Below are 20,777 nucleotides of genomic sequence, written 5' to 3'. Positions count from 1 at the left end.
GTAACTGTAGTCTCTCTGTAGTGTAACTGTAGTCTTTCTGTAGTGTAACTAATCTCTCTGTAGTGTAACTGTCATCTCTGTAGTGTAACTGTAGTCTCTCTGTAGTGTAACTCTCGTCTCTCTGTAGTGTAACTGTAGTCTCTCTGTAGTGTAACTGTCATCTCTGTAGTGTAACTGTAGTCTCTCTGTAGTGTAACTGTCGTCTCTCTGTAGTGTAACTGTCGTCTCTCTGTAGTGTAACTGTAGTCTCTCTGTAGTGTAACTGTAGTCTCTCTGTAGTGTAACTGTAGTCTCTCTGTAGTGTAACTGTAATCTCTCTGTAGTGTAACTGTCATCTCTGTAGTGTAACTGTAGTCTCTCTGTAGTGTAACTGTCGTCTCTCTGTAGTGTAACTGTAGTCTCTCTGTAGTGTAACTGTAGTCTCTCTGTAGTGTAACTGTAGTCTCTCTGTAGTGTAACTGTAGTCTCTCTGTAGTGTAACTGTAGTCTCTCTGTAGTGTAACTGTAGTCTCTCTGTAGTGTAACTGTAGTCTCTCTGTAGTGTAACTGTAGTCTCTCTGTAGTGTAACTGTAGTCTCTCTGTAGTGTAACTGTAGTCTCTCTGTAGTGTAACTGTAGTCTCTCTGTAGTGTAACTGTAGTCTCTCTGTAGTGTAACTGTCATCTCTCTGTAGTGTAACTGTAGTCTCTCTGTAGTGTAACTGTAGTCTTTCTGTAGTGTAACTAATCTCTCTGTAGTGTAACTGTCATCTCTGTAGTGTAACTGTAGTCTCTCTGTAGTGTAACTCTCGTCTCTCTGTAGTGTAACTGTAGTCTCTCTGTAGTGTAACTGTAGTCTCTCTGTAGTGTAACTGTCATCTCTGTAGTGTAACTGTAGTCTCTCTGTAGTGTAACTGTCGTCTCTCTGTAGTGTAACTGTAGTCTCTCTGTAGTGTAACTGTAGTCTCTCTCTGTAGTGTAACTGTAATCTCTCTGTAGTGTAACTGTCATCTCTGTAGTGTAACTGTAGTCTCTCTGTAGTGTAACTGTCGTCTCTCTGTAGTGTAACTGTAGTCTCTCTGTAGTGTAACTGTAGTCTTTCTGTAGTGTAACTGTAGTCTCTCTGTAGTGTAACTGTAGTCTCTCTGTAGTGTAACTGTAGTCTCTCTGTAGTGTAACTGTAGTCTCTCTGTAGTGTAACTGTAGTCTCTCTGTAGTGTAACTGTAGTCTCTCTGTAGTGTAACTGTAGTCTCTCTGTAGTGTAACTGTAGTCTCTCTGTAGTGTAACTGTCATCTCTCTGTAGTGTAACTGTAGTCTCTCTGTAGTGTAACTGTAGTCTTTCTGTAGTGTAACTAATCTCTCTGTAGTGTAACTGTCATCTCTGTAGTGTAACTGTAGTCTCTCTGTAGTGTAACTCTCGTCTCTCTGTAGTGTAACTGTAGTCTCTCTGTAGTGTAACTGTAGTCTCTCTGTAGTGTAACTGTCATCTCTGTAGTGTAACTGTAGTCTCTCTGTAGTGTAACTGTCGTCTCTCTGTAGTGTAACTGTCGTCTCTCTGTAGTGTAACTGTAGTCTCTCTGTAGTGTAACTGTAGTCTCTCTGTAGTGTAACTGTAGTCTCTCTGTAGTGTAACTGTAATCTCTCTGTAGTGTAACTGTCATCTCTGTAGTGTAACTGTAGTCTCTCTGTAGTGTAACTGTAGTCTCTCTGTAGTGTAACTGTAGTCTCTCTGTAGTGTAACTGTCATCTCTCTGTAGTGTAACTGTAGTCTCTCTGTAGTGTAACTGTCATCTCTCTGTAGTGTAACTGTCGTCTCTCTGTAGTGTAACTGTAGTCTCTCTGTAGTGTAACTGTAGTCTCTCTGTAGTGTAACTGTAGTCTCTCTGTAGTGTAACTGTCATCTCTCTGTAGTGTAACTGTCATCTCTCTGTAGTGTAACTGTAGTCTCTCTGTAGTGTAACTGTAGTCTCTCTGTAGTGTAACTGTCGTCTCTCTGTAGTGTAACTGTCGTCTCTCTGTAGTGTAACTGTAGTCTCTCTGTAGTGTAACTGTAGTCTCTGTAGTGTAACTGTAGTCTCTCTGTAGTGTAACTGTAGTCTCTCTGTAGTGTAACTGTCGTCTCTCTGTAGTATAACTGTAATCTCTCTGTAGTGTAACTGTAGTCTCTCTGTAGTGTAACTGTAGTCTCTCTGTAGTGTAACTGTAGTCTCTCTGTAGTGTAACTGTAATCTCTCTGTAGTGTAACTGTAGTCTCTCTGTAGTGTAACTGTCGTATCTCTGTAGTGTAACTGTAGTCTCTCTGTAGTGTAACTGTAGTCTCTCTGTAGTGTAACTGTAGTCTCTCTGTAGTGTAACTGTCATCTCTCTGTAGTGTAACTGTCATCTCTCTGTAGTGTAACTGTCATCTCTCTGTAGTGTAACTGTAGTCTCTCTGTAGTGTAACTGTAGTCTCTCTGTAGTGTAACTGTAGTCTCTCTGTAGTGTAACTGTAGTCTCTCTGTAGTGTAACTGTCATCTCTGTAGTGTAACTGTAGTCTCTCTGTAGTGTAACTGTCGTCTCTCTGTAGTGTAACTGTAGTCTCTCTGTAGTGTAACTGTAGTCTCTCTGTAGTGTAACTGTAGTCTCTCTGTAGTGTAACTGTCATCTCTCTGTAGTGTAACTGTAATCTCTCTGTAGTGTAACTGTCATCTCTCTGTAGTGTAACTGTAGTCTCTCTGTAGTGTAACTGTAGTCTCTCTGTAGTGTAACTGTAGTCTCTCTGTAGTGTAACTGTAGTCTCTCTAGTGTAACTGTAGTCTCTCGGCAGTGTAACTGTAGTCTCTCTGTAGTGTAACTGTAGTCTCTCTGTAGTGTAACTGTAGTCTCTCTGTAGTGTAACTGTAGTCTCTCTGTAGTGTAACTGTAGTCTCTCTGTAGTGTAACTGTAGTCTCTCTGTAGTGTAACTAGTCTCTCGGCAGTGTAACTGTAGTCTCTCTGTAGTGTAACTGTAGTCTCTCTGTAGTGTAACTGTAGTCTCTGTAGTGTAACTGTAGTCTCTGTAGTGTAACTGTACTCTCTCTGTAGTGTAACTGTAGTCTCTCTGTAGTGTAACTGTAGTCTCTCGGTAGTGTAACTGTAGTCTCTCAGTAGTGTAACTGTAGTCTCCCGGTAGTGTAACTGTAGTCTCTCGGTAGTGTAACTGTAGTCTCTCTGTAGTGTAACTGTAGTCTCTCGGTAGTGTAACTGTAGTCTCTCTGTAGTGTAACTGTAGTCTCTCGGTAGTGTAACTGTAGTCTCTCTGTAGTGCAACTGTAGTCTCTCGGTAGTGTAACTGTAGTCTCTCTGTAGTGTAACTGTAGTCTCTCTGTAGTGTAACTGTAGTCTCTCTGTAGTGTAACTGTAGTCTCTCGGTAGTGTAACTGTAGTCTCTCTGTAGTGTAACTGTAGTCACTCTGTAGTGTAACTGTAGTCACTCTGTAGTGTAACTGTAGTCTCTCTGTAGTGTAACTGTAGTCTGTAGTTCCAACTCAATATTAGGTAGGTGTTCAGTGTATAGGCACACACACGTTAGTTAGGGTTTCATTCTGAACAGACCAACGTGTGTTTGGGTCAGCTCTCTGGGAGTGTGTCCCTCTGTGTGTGTTTTACAATATGAAAGCTTGTCTGTGTGTTGATACACAAAGGAGCTCTGAGCGTGAATGAGTTGCGTGCGTATAGAGGGGTTTTCCTCAGAAAGATCCCGCTCTTTCGCTCTCCTCTTTTTAGGAGGTGAAAGCAGACATCACTCTCACACAGACTCGTGTTATGTGTCACTCTCCTCCTCCTCAGACTAGACATACAGTGTTTGTCTCCATGTGACCCACTTTTCATTTTTCCCCACATGCTCATAAAAACAAACCATTTTAGTTCTGTTGAAGAGCAAAATGGGTGAAAACATTTTATGTTTCTCCCTAAAGAGGGGACATGACTTATAAGATAGACTAGAAAAAGTGTTGTTTTTGGCATCTTTGTTTTTCTCCTGACCTGTATAGCTGATAGGCTACTGGCTAAAATTCAAGTTCTTGTCAGATTAGACTCGAGCGAGCCAAATGGGTTCTTGTATTAACATTTCCCTTTCCCCTTTGAAATTAAACAAGGTTTAACAGGATTTTAGTAGCTGTTTTGCCAAGTTGTCTGTCACTCAAAAGAAATGCACTGACACCCTGGCTGAAATGTCATTCCCAATTACGACTACTGTATTTGTGATGTCACACTGCCATCTAGTGGCAGAGTCTCTAACATGCGGTATGACATTTTCTGAAAATTCTGGACCGACTGACTGACTGACCGACCCACCGACCGACCAGACTAGATTCTAGACTGTTCTATCCTCAGTGTATGTCTGGTATGTCTGCGTAATGTCATTATAGCTACTAATAATTTGTTGTGTTTGTAGGCTGGGCAGTAGTGTGTACACTGAGTATATAAAACATTAAGAACACCTGCTCTATCCATGACATTGACTGACCAGGTGAATCCAGGTGAAAGCTATGATTCCTTATTGATGTCACAAATTCACATCAATCAGTGTAGATGAAGGAGAGGAGACAGGTTAAATAAGGATTTTTTTTAGCCTTGAGACAATTGAGGATTGTGTATGTGTGCCATTCAGAGGGTGAATGGGGAAAAACAAAATATTTAAGTGCCTTTGAACGGGGTATGGTAGTAGGTGCCAGGCACACCGGTTTGTGTCAAGAACTGCAGCTCTGCTGGGTTTTTCACGCTCAACAATTTCCCGAGTGTATCAAGAATGGTCCACCACCCAAAGGACATCCAGCCAACCTGACACAACTGTGGGACGCGTTGGAGTCAACATGGGCCAGCATCCCTGTGGAACGCTTTCGACATTTTGTAGAATCCATGCCCCCGACAAATTGAGGCTGTTCTGAGGGCAAAAGGGGGGTGCAACTCAATATTAGAAAGGTGTTCCTAATGTTTGGTATACTCAGTGTATGTTAATTATACTGGTGTGTGTGTGTGTGTACAGGTTCTTCTGTCCACCCCCGTGTGTGTACCTGATGGGCTCTGGCTGGAAGAAGAAGAGAGAGGAGATGGAGAGAGAGGGCTGTTCAGAGCAAGAGGCCCAGCCCTGTGCCTTTATAGGGATAGGAAACTCTGACCAGGAGATGCAGCAACTCAACATCGAGGGAAAGGTAGGGTCCTGTACACTTATACTCCTATTTCTCTCACTTTTACTCCCTCTTTCTCGTTCTTCCTCTCCCCCCCCCCCCCCCCCTCTCTCTCTCTCTGTCTCTCTCTCTCTCTCTCTCTCCCCCTCCCCCCCCTCTCTCTCTCCCCTCACTCCCCCCACTCTCTCTCTCCCCCTCACTCCCCCCACTCTCTCTCTCCCCCTCACCCCCCCACTCTCTCTCTCCCCTCCCTCTCTCTCTCTTCCCCTTCCCCTCTCTCTCTCTCCCCCACTCTCTCTCACCCCCCCTCTCTCCCCTCTCTCTCTCTCGCTCTCGCTCTCTCTCTCTCTCTCCACACACCAAAGTAATGACTAACTGGTGCCTGGCCTTATTTTCTCCCTCCGTCCCACTCAGAACTATTGCACAGCCAAAACCTTGTACATATCAGACTCCGACAAGAGAAAGCACTTCATGCTGTCGGTCAAGATGTTCTACGGCAACAGCGCCGACATCGGCGTCTTCCTGAGTAAGAGAATCAAAGTCATCTCCAAGCCCTCCAAGAAGAAACAGTCCCTGAAGAACGCAGACCGTGAGTCACACAAATGCCAACGCGCAAACACACACAATCTACATGTTAGTATCACTCCTTAGGTCCCTGCTCAAATGCTTTGAAACGCATCCTTCCTTACTCTCTTTGAGGTAATCGTTGATCTAACATGACGTGGCTCGTGAAATATGTGTATTGAAACCCTTTACTCTATTCTATCGTGGTAAACCAATGCTGATCTACCGTTCACAAGGCTAGTATTGCTCTTCAACAAAGTTTCCGTGTTTGCCAGTCTGGTAGCTAGATGGCGCTACAGCTCAAAAACCAGATGACAACTGATGCATGAAAATGACCCAGTGTTCAATATTGTTTAAGGATCTACAGTGTTTGTTTTGTGTCTGCTTTCTACCCTCTTCTTCTCTTGTTGTTGTTGTCACACATCTCACCACCTAGACGGGGGACATGTTGGGCTTGTTCTCACACATCTCATCACCTAGACGGGGGACATGTTGGGCTTGTTCTCACACATCTCACCACCTAGACGGGGGGACATGTTGGGCTTGTTCTCACACATCTCACCACCTAGACGGGGGGACATGTTGGGCTTGTTCTCACACATCTCATCACCTAGACGGGGGACATGTTGGGCTTGTTCTCACACATCTCACCACCTAGACGGGGGACATGTTGGGCTTGTTCTCACACATCTCACCACCTAGACGGGGGACATGTTGGGCTTGTTCTCACACATCTCACCACCTAGACGGGGGACATGTTGGGCTTGTTCTCACACATCTCACCACCTAGACGGGGGACATGTTGGGCTTGTTCTCACACATCTCACCACCTAGACGGGGGACATGTTGGGCTTGTTCTCACACATCTCACCACCTAGACGGGGGACATGTGTGGTCTCTTTATCTCTCTCTCTGTGTGTCTCTCTAACTGCAGTGTGTATCGCATCGGGGACCAAGGTGGCCCTGTTCAACCGGTTGCGGTCCCAGACGGTCAGCACACGCTACCTACATGTGGAGGGGGGTAACTTCCACGCCAGCTCCCAGCAATGGGGTGCCTTCTACATCCACCTGTGTGAGTCTCGTACAAACACACACACACACACACACACACTGTAAAAATGCTTCATACTCAGAGTGTATGGGTAATGTATGTGTGCAAGGGCAATGTACAGTGCATTCGGAAAGTATTCAGACTCCTTCCTTTTTTCCACATTTTGTTACGTTACAGCCTTATTCTAAAATGGATTAAATTAAATGTTTTCCTCATCAATCTACACACAATACCCCATAATGACAAATCAAAAAACAGGTTTTCAGAGGTTTTGGCACATTTATTAAAAATAAAAAAACAGAAAACCTTATGTACATAAGTATTTTGACCCTTTGCTATGAGACTCGTTATGGAGCTCAGGTGCATCCTGTTTCCATTGATCATCCTTGAGATGTTTCTACAACTTGATTGGAGTCCACCTGTGGTAAATTCAATTGATTGGACATGATTTGGAAAGGCACACACCTGTCTATATAACGTCACACAGTTGACAGAGGTCGAAGGAATTGTCCGTAGAGCTCCGAGACAGGATTGCGTCGAGGTACAGATCTGGGGAAGGGGACCAAAACATTTCCGCAGCATTGAAGGTCCCCAAAAACACAGTGGCCTCAATCATTCTTAAATGGAAGAAGTTTGGAACCACCAAGACTCTTCCTAGAGCTGGCCGCCCGGCCAAACTGAGCAATCAGGGGAAAGGGGCCTTGGTCAAGGAGGTGACCAAGAAACCCGATGGTCACTCTGACAGAGCTTTAGAGTTCCTCTGTGGAGATGGGAGAACCTTCCAGAAGGACAACCATCTCTGCAGCACTCCACCAATCAGGCCATTATGGTAGAGTGGCCAGACGGAATCCACTCCTCAGTAAAAGGCACATGACAGCCCGCTTGGAGTTTGCCAAAAGGCACCTAAAGACTCTCTGACCATGAGAAACAAGATTCTCTGGTCTGATGAAACCAAGATTGAACTCTTTGGCCTGAATGCCAAGCGTCACGTCTGGAGGAAACCTGGCACCATCCCTACGGTGAAGCATGGTGGTGGCAGCATCATGCTGTGGGGATGTTTTTCAGCGGCAGGGACTGGGAGACTAGTCAGGATCAAGGGAAAGATGAACGGAGCCAAGTACAGAGAGATCCTTGATGAAAACCTGCTCCAGAGCGCTCAAGACCTCAGACTGGGGTGACTGTTCACCTTCCAACAGGACAACGACCCTAAGCACACAGCCAAGACAACGCAGGAGTAGCTTCGGGACAAGTCTCTGAATGTCCTTGAGTGGCCCAGCCAGAGCCCGGACTTGAACCCGATCGAACATCTCTGGAGAGACCTGAACATTCAGACCCCTTTACTTTTTCCACATTTTGTTTCGTTACAGCCTTATTCTAAAACTGATTAAATTGTTTTTTTTCCCCCCTCATCAATCTACACACAATACCCCATAATGACAAAGCAAAAACATTATCATTATATAAGTATTCAGACCCTTTACTCAGTACTTTGTTGAAGCACTTTTGGCAGCGATTACAGCATCGAGTCTTCTTGGGCATGATGCTACAAGCTTGGCACACCTGTATTTGGGGAGTTTCTCCCATTCTTCTCTGCAGATCCTCTCAAGCTCTGTCAGGTTTGATGGGGAGCGTCACTGCACAGCTATTTTCAGGTCTCTCCAGAGATGTTCGATCGGGTTCAAGTCCGGGCTCTGGCTGGGCCACTCAAAGACATTCAGAGACTTGTCTCGAAGCCACTTCTGCGTTGTCTTGGCTGTGTGCTTAGGGTCATTGTCCTGTTGGAAGGTGAATCTTCGCCCCAGTCAGAGGTCCTGAACGCTCTTGAACAGGTTTTCATAAAGGATCTCTCTGTACTTTGCTCCGTTAATCTTTCCCTCGATCCTGACTAGTCTCCCAGTCCCTGCCACTGAAAAACATCCCTACAGCATGATGCTGCCACCACCATGCTTCACCGTAGGGATGGTGCCAGGTTTCCTCCAGACGTGACACTTGGCATTCAGGCCAAAGAGTTCAATCTTGGTTTCATCAGACCAGAGAATCTTGTTTCTCATGGTCTGAGAGTCTTTAGGTGCCTTTTGACAAACTCCAAGCAGGCTGTCATGTGCCTTTTACAGAGGAGTGGCCTCCGTCTGTCCACTCTACCATAAAGGCCTGATTGGTGGAGTGCTGCAGAGATGGTTGTCCTTCTGGAAGGTTCTCCCATCTCCACAGAGGAACTCTAAAGCTCTGTCAAAGTGACCATTGGGTTCTTGTTCACCTCCCTGACCAAGGTCCTTTTGGTACCCTTCCCCAGATCTGTGCCTCGACACAATCCTGTCTCGGAGCTCTACGGACAATTCCTTCGACCTCTTGGCTTGGTTTTTGCTCTGACATGCACTGTCAACTGTGGGACCTTATACAGACACGTGTGTTCCTTTACAAATCATGCCCAATCAATTGAATTTACCACAGGTGGACTCCAACCAAGTTGTATAAACATCTCAAGGATGATCAATGGAAACAGGATGCACCTGAGATCAATTTCGAGTCTCATAGTAAAGGGTCTGAATACTTATGTAAATAAGGTATTTCTGTTATTTATTTTGTATACATTTGCAAACATTTCAAAAAAACAGTTTTCGCTTTGTCATTATGGGGTATTGTGTGTAGATTGAGGATCTTTTTTTATTTAATTCATTTTAGAATAAGGCTGTAACGTAACAAAATGTGGAAAAAGTCAAGGGGTCTGAATACTTTCCAAATGCACTGTGTGTGTGTGTGAATTGTTATTTACCAAATGGCAATATCATGCTTTGTTTTAAATGGAGTTGTAGAGAGGCTGGCCTTACATTATATTTCCACCCTAAAATGCTTCATACTCAGTGTAAGGGTATGTGCTATTGTAACATAAGATTAATGTTGTGTGTCCTGTTCCCCAGTGGATGACGAGGAGTCTGAAGGAGAGGAGTTCACTGTGAGAGATGGCTACATCCACTACGGACAGACTGTCAAACTGGTCTGCTCGGTCACTGGGATGGCCCTGCCACGACTGGTACTGCTCACCACTTCACTCTCTTTTTTATGTCTGTTTCTCACCTCTCTCCATGTTTCTCACCTCTCTCCATGTTTCTCACCTCTCTCCATGTTTCTCACCTCTCTCCATGTTTCTCACCTCTCTCCATGTTTCTCACCTCTCTCCATGTTTCTCACAGAACTCTTTATTTTTGTGTCTTGTGTAAGTCTTTTTTTATGTTAATATTCTCCCTCTCTTTCTATCTTAATTACCAACAGACACACACACACACACACACACATTCATGAAAGTTACTGATGTTATTTGTACACTGAGCTCCGACAACTAAACACCATCCTGTCTGTGTGTGTCAGATCATCCGTAAGGTGGACAAGCAGACGGCCTTGTTGGATGCAGACGACCCCGTCTCCCAGCTCCACAAGTGTTCCTTCTACCTGAAGGACACAGAGCGCATGTACCTGTGCCTTTCCCAAGAGAGGATTATCCAGTTTCAAGTGAGTGAAAAACTACTTTCAATTACAAGTTGAGACTACCTTCCATTACAAGTTGAGACTACCTTCCATTACAAGTTGAGACTACCTTCCATTACAAGTTGAGACTACCTTCCATTACAAGTTGAGACTACCTTCCATTACAAGTTGAGACTACCTTCCATTACATGTTGAGACTACCTTCCATTACATGTTGAGACTACCTTCCATTACAAGTTGAGACTACCTTCCATTACATGTTGAGACTACCTTCCATTACAAGTTGAGACTACCTTCCATTACAAGTTGAGACTACCTTCCATTACAAGTTGAGACTACCTTCCATTACAAGTTGAGACCACCTTCCATTACATGTTGAGACTACCTTCCATTACAAGTTGAGACTACCTTCCATTACATGTTGAGACTACCTTCCATTACAAGTTGAGACTACCTTCCATTACATGTTGAGACTACCTTCCATTACATGTTGAGACTACCTTCCATTACAAGTTGAGACCACCTTCCATTACATGTTGAGACTACCTTCCATTACAAGTTGAGACCACCTTCCATTACATGTTGAGACTGCCTTCCATTACAAGTTGAGACCACCTTCCATTACATGTTGAGACTACCTTCCATTACAAGTTGAGACCACCTTCCATTACAAGTTGAGACTGCCTTCCATTACAAGTTGAGACTGCCTTCCATTACAAGTTGAGACTGCCTTCCATTACAAGTTGAGACTGCCTTCCATTACAAGTTGAGACTGCCTTCCATTACAAGTTGAGACTGCCTTCCATTACAAGTTGAGACTACCATCCATTAGAAGTTGTTTTAACTTCCAATTAAATTAAGTCACAACATTCTACTCAAACTACACACTACCATATGCCATTATTTTTAAATCGACCCCATACTTGCAGTAACCAATCAGAATTATCTTATGAGAAAATGATTATTGGATGGTGAACATTAGTTGGTTCCTATGGTGATACCCAGTTTACAATCTTCAAATTGAACATTGTTGATCAGATCCCACCTGAAAATGGTCGGCAACCCTTGTCAGTGCTCTGTGCAGGTCCCCATTGCTGGAATAGGTAACAGTCTTTGTTTTGCTAAGAGGTTATTCTTCCATTTTGATTCCATCTTCGGTAGATGACGGATTGGAGTGATCCTTATCTTCTGAGTTAATATAACGTTAGGGTGACACGTAATAGGCTCCTCGTGGAGGTGTTATCTCTACATCAGAGATCACCATAGAAACAACTAAACCTGGATACATCCACAGTTGTAACACACAGCTACATTTTACTTCTTTTATTTTTTTATTTTTACATTTTAGTAATTTAGCAGACGCTCTTATCCAGAGCGACTTACAGTTAGTGAGTGCATACATAACATTTTTTTACCCCCCGTGGGAATCGAACCCACAACCCTGGCGTTGCAAACGCCATGCTCTACCAACTGAGCTACATCCCTGCCAGCCATTCCCTCCCCTACCCTGGATGACACTGGGCCAATTGTGCGCCGCCCCATGAGTCTCCCGGTCGCGGCCGGCTACGACAGAGCCTGGATTCATCTATCTATCTATCTATATCTGAAATACGATGAAGCGCTAGCAGCTCCCTTTAACGTGTGTGTGTGTGTGTGTGTGTGTGTGTGTGTGTGTGTGTGTGTCTCTGTCTGCCCCCAGGCCACTCCATGCCCAAAGGAACCAAACAAAGAGATGATCAACGACGGAGCGTCCTGGACAATAATCAGCACGGACAAGGCTGAGTACACCTTCTATGAGGGCATGGGCCCCGTCCACTCTCCTGTCACCCCCGTGCCTGTGGTCGAGAGCTTACAGGTTAGAGAGGGACGCGCGCGCGCACACACACACACACACACGTGCACACGTACGCCACATGCACACTCTATTCCTATTATAAACAACAATTTGTTCCTCTCTCAGTGCTCCAAACATACAAGTACAAACAAACGCCCTTTAGACCCTAAACCCCATTCCATCTCATCTCTTTCTCTGCCAACAACACAAAAACATTTACACTTTGTTGTATTGGTGTGTGTCTGTGTTTCTCTGTGTGTGTGTGTGTAGCTGAACGGGGGTGGTGATGTGGCCATGCTGGAGCTGACTGGACAGAACTTCACTTCAAACCTGAGGGTCTGGTTCGGAGACGTGGAGGCAGAGACCATGTACAGGTACCGACAGACGCACCTCACTGCTCCTTTAAACTCTGGGCTGTCTCAATACGTGGGGTTGCAAAATTATGTTAACTTTTCCAAAAATGTTCAGGTTTGTCCAGTCAACTGGGATTTCTGGAAAACCTGGGCATTTTGGGAAAGTTAACGGAATTTTTCAACCGTACTTAATACACAATACTGTAGTATGACCAGGCAGACTGTTTAGGACAGAATACTGTAGTATGACCAGACAGAGCCTGTTTAGGACAGAATACTGTAGTATGACCAGACAGACTGTTTAGGACACAATACTGTAGTATGACCAGACAGAGACTGTTTAGGACAGAATACTGTAGTATGACCAGACAGACTGTTTAGGACAGAATACTGTAGTATGACCAGACAGAGACTGTTTAGGACAGAATACTGTAGTATGACCAGACAGACTGTTTAGGACAGAATACTGTAGTATGACCAGACAGACTGTTTAGGACAGAATACTGTAGTATGACCAGACAGACTGTTTAGGACAGAATACTGTAGTATGACCAGACAGAGACTGTTTAGGACAGAATACTGTAGTATGACCAGACAGACTGTTTAGGACACAATACTGTAGTATGACCAGACAGACTGTTTAGGACAGAATACTGTAGTATGACCAGACAGACTGTTTAGGACAGAATACTGTAGTATGACCAGACAGACTGTTTAGGACAGAATACTGTAGTATGACCAGACAGACTGTTTAGGACAGAATACTGTGGTATGACCAGACAGACTGTTTAGGACAGAATACTGTAGTATGACCAGAGAGACTGTTTAGGACAGAATACTGTAGTATGACCAGACAGAGCCTGTTTAGGACAGAATACTGTAGTATGACCAGACAGACTGTTTAGGACACAATACTGTAGTATGACCAGACAGAGCCTGTTTAGGACAGAATACTGTAGTATGACCAGACAGAGCCTGTTTAGGACAGAATACTGTAGTATGACCAGACAGAGCCTGTTTAGGACAGAATACTGTAGTATGACCAGACAGACTGTTTAGGACAGAATACTGTAGTATGACCAGACAGACTGTTTAGGACAGAATACTGTAGTATGACCAGACAGACTGTTTAGGACAGAATACTGTAGTATGACCAGACAGACTGTTTAGGACAGAATACTGTAGTATGACCAGACAGACTGTTTAGGACAGAATACTGTAGTATGACCAGACAGACTGTTTAGGACAGAATACTGTAGTATGACCAGACAGAGCCTGTTTAGGACAGAATACTGTAGTATGACCAGACAGACTGTTTAGGACAGAATACTGTAGTATGACCAGACAGAGACTGTTTAGGACAGAATACTGTAGTATGACCAGACAGAGACTGTTTAGGACAGAATACTGTAGTATGACCAGACAGAGACTGTTTAGGACAGAATACTGTAGTATGACCAGACAGAGCCTGTTTAGGACAGAATACTGTAGTATGACCAGACAGAGCCTGTTTAGGACAGAATACTGTAGTATGACCAGACAGAGCCTGTTTAGGACAGAATACTGTAGTATGACCAGACAGAGCCTGTTTAGGACAGAATACTGTAGTATGACCAGACAGAGCCTGTTTAGGACAGAATACTGTAGTATGACCAGACAGAGCCTGTTTAGGACAGAATACTGTAGTATGACCAGACAGACTGTTTAGGACAGAATACTGTAGTATGACCAGACAGAGACTGTTTAGGACAGAATACTGTAGTATGACCAGACAGAGCCTGTTTAGGACAGAATACTGTAGTATGACCAGACAGACTGTTTAGGACAGAATACTGTAGTATGACCAGACAGACTGTTTAGGACAGAATACTGTAGTGTGACCAGACAGAGACTGTTTAGGACAGAATACTGTAGTATGACCAGACAGAGCCTGTTTAGGACAGAATACTGTAGTATGACCAGACAGACTGTTTAGGACAGAATACTGTAGTATGACCAGACAGACTGTTTAGGACAGAATACTGTAGTATGACCAGACAGACTGTTTAGGACAGAATACTGTAGTATGACCAGACAGACTGTTTAGGACAGAATACTGTAGTATGACCAGACAGACTGTTTAGGACAGAATACTGTAGTATGACCAGACAGAGCCTGTTTAGGACAGAATACTGTAGTATGACCAGGCAGACTGTTTAGGACAGAATACTGTAGTATGACCAGACAGACTGTTTAGGACAGAATACTGTAGTATGACCAGACAGACTGTTTAGGACAGAATACTGTAGTATGACCAGACAGAGACTGTTTAGGACAGAATACTGTAGTATGACCAGACAGAGACTGTTTAGGACAGAATACTGTAGTATGACCAGACAGAGCCTGTTTAGGACAGAATACTGTAGTATGACCAGACAGACTGTTTAGGACAGAATACTGTAGTATGACCAGACAGACTGTTTAGGACAGAATACTGTAGTATGACCAGACAGAGCCTGTTTAGGACAGAATACTGTAGTATGACCAGACAGAGACTGTTTAGGACAGAATACTGTAGTATGACCAGACAGAGCCTGTTTAGGACAGAATACTGTAGTATGACCAGACAGACTGTTTAGGACAGAATACTGTAGTATGACCAGACAGACTGTTTAGGACAGAATACTGTAGTATGACCAGACGGAGCCTGTTTAGGACAGAATACTGTAGTATGACCAGACAGAGCCTGTTTAGGACAGAATACTGTAGTATGACCAGACAGACTGTTTAGGACAGAATACTGTAGTATGACCAGACAGACTGTTTAGGACAGAATACTGTAGTATGACCAGACAGAGCCTGTTTAGGACAGAATACTGTAGTATGACCAGACAGACTGTTTAGGACAGAATACTGTAGTATGACCAGACAGACTGTTTAGGACAGAATACTGTAGTGTGACCAGACAGACTGTTTAGGACAGAATACTGTAGTATGACCAGACAGACTGTTTAGGACAGAATACTGTAGTATGACCAGACAGAGCCTGTTTAGGACAGAATACTGTAGTATGACCAGACAGACTGTTTAGGACAGAATACTGTAGTATGACCAGACAGACTGTTTAGGACAGAATACTGTAGTATGACCAGACAGACTGTTTAGGACAGAATACTGTAGTATGACCAGACAGACTGTTTAGGACAGAATACTGTAGTATGACCAGACAGACTGTTTAGGACAGAATACTGTAGTATGACCAGACAGACTGTTTAGGACAGAATACTGTAGTATGACCAGACGGAGCCTGTTTAGGACAGAATACTGTAGTATGACCAGGCAGACTGTTTAGGACAGAATACTGTAGTATGACCAGACAGACTGTTTAGGACAGAATACTGTAGTATGACCAGACAGACTGTTTAGGACAGAATACTGTAGTATGACCAGACAGAGCCTGTTTAGGACAGAATACTGTAGTATGACCAGACAGACTGTTTAGGACAGAATACTGTAGTATGACCAGACAGAGCCTGTTTAGGACAGAATACTGTAGTATGACCAGACAGAGCCTGTTTAGGACAGAATACTGTAGTATGACCAGACAGAGCCTGTTTAGGACAGAATACTGTAGTATGACCAGACAGACTGTTTAGGACAGAATACTGTAGTATGACCAGACAGACTGTTTAGGACAGAATACTGTAGTGTGACCAGACAGAGACTGTTTAGGACAGAATACTGTAGTATGACCAGACAGACTGTTTAGGACAGAATACTGTAGTATGACCAGACAGAGACTGTTTAGGACAGAATACTGTAGTATGACCAGACAGAGACTGTTTAGGACAGAATACTGTAGTATGACCAGACAGAGACTGTTTAGGACAGAATACTGTAGTATGACCAGACAGAGCCTGTTTAGGACAGAATACTGTAGTATGACCAGACAGAGCCTGTTTAGGACAGAATACTGTAGTATGACCAGACAGAGCCTGTTTAGGACAGAATACTGTAGTATGACCAGACAGACTGTTTAGGACAGAATACTGTAGTATGACCAGACAGACTGTTTAGGACAGAATACTGTAGTGTGACCAGACAGAGACTGTTTAGGACAGAATACTGTAGTATGACCAGACAGAGACTGTTTAGGACAGAATACTGTAGTATGACCAGACAGAGCCTGTTTAGGACAGAATACTGTAGTATGACCAGACAGACTGTTTAGGACAGAATACTGTAGTATGACCAGACAGAGACTGTTTAGGACAGAATACTGTAGTATGACCAGACAGACTGTTTAGGACAGAATACTGTAGTATGACCAGACGGAGCCTGTTTAGGACAGAATACTGTAGTATGACCAGACAGACTGTTTAGGACAGAATACTGTAGTATGACCAGACAGACTGTTTAGGACAGAATACTGTAGTATGACCAGACAGACTGTTTAGGACAGAATACTGTAGTGTGACCAGACAGACTGTTTAGGACAGAATACTGTAGTATGACCAGACAGACTGTTTAGGACAGAAAGGGTTTAGAATCAGAAACACTAGTAGAATAGAATGAAGTCAAACTGTAACAGCTACAAACGATTAATTAGTTTTATCCATGAGATGCACCTTTCTGTAAAGGGGAAGAGGATGTCCCTATTCAGTCTGACCTTGTTACACTTTATAAGCTCTATATCAGTACTAACCAGGGGATAACCCAGACAGATTACAGCCGTGCTTTGATCCAAGTCAAAGCAATGTTCTGGGCTAATTTGTACTAACTCAACAAATATTAATTTGTCTGAATTCAGTTTAGGCTCAGATATTGCAATTTTCAAAGCGCACCCTTTAGTCTATGCCAAACATTCTTCAAAATGTACTATTTTTCCTTTCCATTTAGAATTTTATACATTAATTAGCGACCCATGAGGTAGAGAGAGAGGTCTTTACAGCAGATGAAAGAGCTCCAATGTCGTCCTGTAATAAACAGTAGGAATCACCCTGGATTTTAAACCCTGCTGGGAGAAGCTGTGAGTGAAATGTTGAGGTTGTTGTCGGCTGCAGAATAGTGTGTAAGTGGTCCTTATGTAGACTGAGAACGCCACAGTCCCCATTTGACCCAGTTGTGTTAGATGTGTGTATCATAGGCGGTTTTACAGGACTGTTTTTGTACACCAATCATAGACACTTAAGTGGTAATGCCCGAGAAGCCGGTGTTTGGAGGATATATTGGCACGGGTGTTGTAAGCCCCGAGACGAAGTCGAGCCAAACACCGGCTTCGAGGGCATTATCACTTTTATACAATGGGTTACCAACATATTCAAATAATGATTGGCATATATTTATTCATACTATTTCATCCTTCCACAAGATATAGTCCTGACACAAATCTAGGGTTGCTACCCAAGCCGGCTGGTCGTTCATTCTATCAGTTCGGTTGCCAGAGACGCGCCCCAGTCGTTCTGTATCTATGGACGTGACCCAGTCGTTCTGTATCTATGGACGTGACCCAGTCGTTCTGTATCTATGGACGTGACCCAGTCGTTCTGTATCTATGGACGAGTCGTTAGTTCTAAATGTTCCATTGCCATACTGGCTGGCAACGTTCTTATCCCTTGCTTGCTAGCTAGCCAACTACAGCTAACTCACAGTCACGTCAAACAGTGCAGCCAGAATAACAACAGTAGCTGTATTTGCATTTGTTTAAGCTGTTTTCTAGTGACATTTATTTAGACACATCCATAACAGCTAATGAGGTGCGATTTCGCCTGGCATAGAAAATTTGCTCTCTCGTCAAGACACTGTTTTTCAGAGGAGCTAGCTAACAACACAGCTAACACAATCACTTCAAACTGAAGCTGTAAAGACTGCAAACTAGCTGCACTTTGTTTCTTTTGACCTTTTTTCAATTTACATTTCTTTGTATATATCCATAAAAATTATGCCAGGTGATACATGATTTCGACTGGCTGAGAAACGCTCCCTGTCTGTCTGTCCATCTCGTCCCGACTCCTGACACGTTCGTTACTATGGGGAAGCTGGAGATGGAATTTGAATATTGAAATAATGTTGCAAATGTCAGAGAGACAGACAGCAAGGTTTTAGCAAATCTCCGCTGTTGAAAACTAAATGTTAGTCTAAAAGAAATGTGAGATAATGTCTAGATGCTTTTTATAGTGGAGATCAAGTTTATAAATTGCCTGGCTGGGCTGATGAGACCGTGGATTGTGCAGTCAGATGGAACAGAGTAAATAGGCATTTTAACGTCATAGATGGCAACCTGTGGAACAGACACTGGCTGGAATGAGGTTTTAACCAATCAGCGTTCAGGATTAGACCCACCCGTTGTATAATATGGAATGCATGGCCCTCCCATAGTGCTTGATGGATGCATGTTATCATTGGTATACTTAAGTCATTTGTTCAAATCCTGCTCGAAGGACCATGAAAGACGATTCTCAACCGACATGAGATCTTTACATGACCTACTTTTTTGTTTCCTTAGTCTATACTGAGGTCGGCACACAGTGAGTGAAATAGCTAGAGTCAACCCTGTCTGACTCTCTCTCTCTCTCTCCATCTCTCTGCTTGCTGCTGTAGGTGTGCGGAGAGCATGCTGTGCGTGGTGCCTGACATCTCGGCCTTCCGCGAGGGCTGGCGCTGGGTGCGGCAGCCGGTGCAGGTTCCCGTCACGCTGGTGCGAAACGACGGCATCATCTACTCCACCACGCTCACCTTCACCTACACGCCGGAGCCCGGGCCGCGGCCACACTGCAACGCCGCCGGAGCCATCCTACGGGCGGGCAGCGACCGCCTTCTGACGGCTAACAGCGACGCTAACAACAGCTACGGCCCCAACAGCACCTCCAACGCAGGAGTCACAGCCTCTTCCACGACCGCAGCCGTGGTGTCCTAACACACTTATACACACACACTTATACACACAATATGCCTCGAGAGCAAAAAAACGTACCACATGGTAAAAAAAGACTACGAAGTAAACTGACTCTCTAAAAGTGCTGCATATTGATTTGGGATTCAAAAGAAGCTGAAATGTAGAGTTGATCAAAGGGAAGGGAGGAAAAGGAGGAATTCTAAGATGGGAACGATGTCAACCAGCGGAAATAAGAGAAACTGTGAACTCCTCGCCGCTGCCCTCTTGTGGTTTCTTAAGGGACATACCTGTCGGTTTCTGGTGTTGGAGCTGTGGAATAGGGAGTTCCTATTGGCTCAGAGCACCAGTGTCTTTGACGGCCCGTGAGAAAATCGAGACCACAACAACGATACATCCGCCACATGTATAGTACGTTAACAAAAAGGTATATTTTGTGTGCTTTCTTTCTCCCTCTGTTCATTTTTTTTCCCCCTCTGTTTTTTTTTATGTGCCGTTAGTTGTCTATGTTACTGTAAAGGGATGAAATGTATCGTTGTTGGAAGGAGAGTGAGGATCGGACATAGAGGGCCATGTGATGACGATAACATCGTTTTGGTGGACCAAGGATCTTGTATAAGCTTTAGTAAAGGTACATTTTCACCTTTTTTGTATTAAACATATAGTACACTTTTGTTACCAAAATAGTTTCTATTCTCTTCCTCCGAGCTTTGGGATTCTTTTTTTGCGGTCCAAATCCCGACCTGGCGTGTGTATTATAGCTACTGTTACTTCCTGGTCTCCATTAAATGCCTGCTTTTTTCAGTCTTTTCGACGGAACGTTGAATTTTTTATACTTTGCTAGTCTTGGGATTTTTTTTTTTTTTACCTAACCGAGGGTTTGTTTGTGAGTAACCTCAGCGGGCCTAATTTTTGTATTCTCATTGTTTTTTTTATGAAGTCTTTAAAAAGAAAAGCTTTAAGCAATGCCTCTGCCTTGCCTGCAATACTCGTTACAGCTACGTTTCCATCACACACGGAGCCATGGTGAAGTGAATTCTTCCATTTATTTAAAATGTAAAAAACTAGGCCTCCTCTTCCAGTTACAAAATAGTTTGTCGTTTTCAAACACATTTAATGAGTCTAGTCGTTAAAATGAAATGGTAGCCTGAGTACAATATGTTATTACAGTCAAAACTAAATCATGTCACATATCCAAAGTGGAGATCATGTTTCTGTATTGGTCGCCACAGAAGTATCCGTCGACGTCTTCAAATCTGTCAGTCAGTATATTGTCTTACCCGGCCTTGGTGTCTTCCTGTGTGTAGTTCTGGTGGCATTTAAAACCTTCGTTGATTTGAGAAAACGGAGAAGACAGACACTTCCAATTCGATGTGGCCTTACCGCTAACTTAAATGTCAGTGTAGCATTACCTTTCCAACGACCTGCCCTTTTCATTTACGTAACTAGAAAGAACCTGTGTGGCAGAAAGTCTGTCTTATCTCCACTCGTT

General features: G+C 43.7%; 1 protein-coding gene across 1 annotated transcript in view; it reads left to right on the top strand.

The window, feature by feature from the left end:
- The window catches only part of LOC121559008 (suppressor of hairless protein homolog), a 100,063-nt gene extending 79,971 nt beyond the window's left edge, over positions 1-20,092 (top strand). Inside the window, exons 4-11 of the mRNA XM_041872304.2 lie at positions 4,988-5,153; positions 5,544-5,718; positions 6,628-6,765; positions 9,663-9,775; positions 10,111-10,251; positions 11,927-12,082; positions 12,332-12,435; positions 18,994-20,092. Of these exons, the coding sequence (XP_041728238.1) occupies positions 4,988-5,153; positions 5,544-5,718; positions 6,628-6,765; positions 9,663-9,775; positions 10,111-10,251; positions 11,927-12,082; positions 12,332-12,435; positions 18,994-19,309 (1,309 nt within the window). The 3' untranslated portion in view covers positions 19,310-20,092. The remainder of the gene's footprint in view (positions 1-4,987; positions 5,154-5,543; positions 5,719-6,627; positions 6,766-9,662; positions 9,776-10,110; positions 10,252-11,926; positions 12,083-12,331; positions 12,436-18,993) is intronic.
- Positions 20,093-20,777: the final 685 nt, after the last annotated feature.

This window comes from Coregonus clupeaformis, unplaced genomic scaffold (genome assembly GCF_020615455.1).
Source record: "Coregonus clupeaformis isolate EN_2021a unplaced genomic scaffold, ASM2061545v1 scaf0534, whole genome shotgun sequence".
NCBI lineage: Eukaryota > Metazoa > Chordata > Actinopteri > Salmoniformes > Salmonidae > Coregonus > Coregonus clupeaformis.
This window is presented reverse-complemented; position numbering and strand designations above follow the sequence as displayed.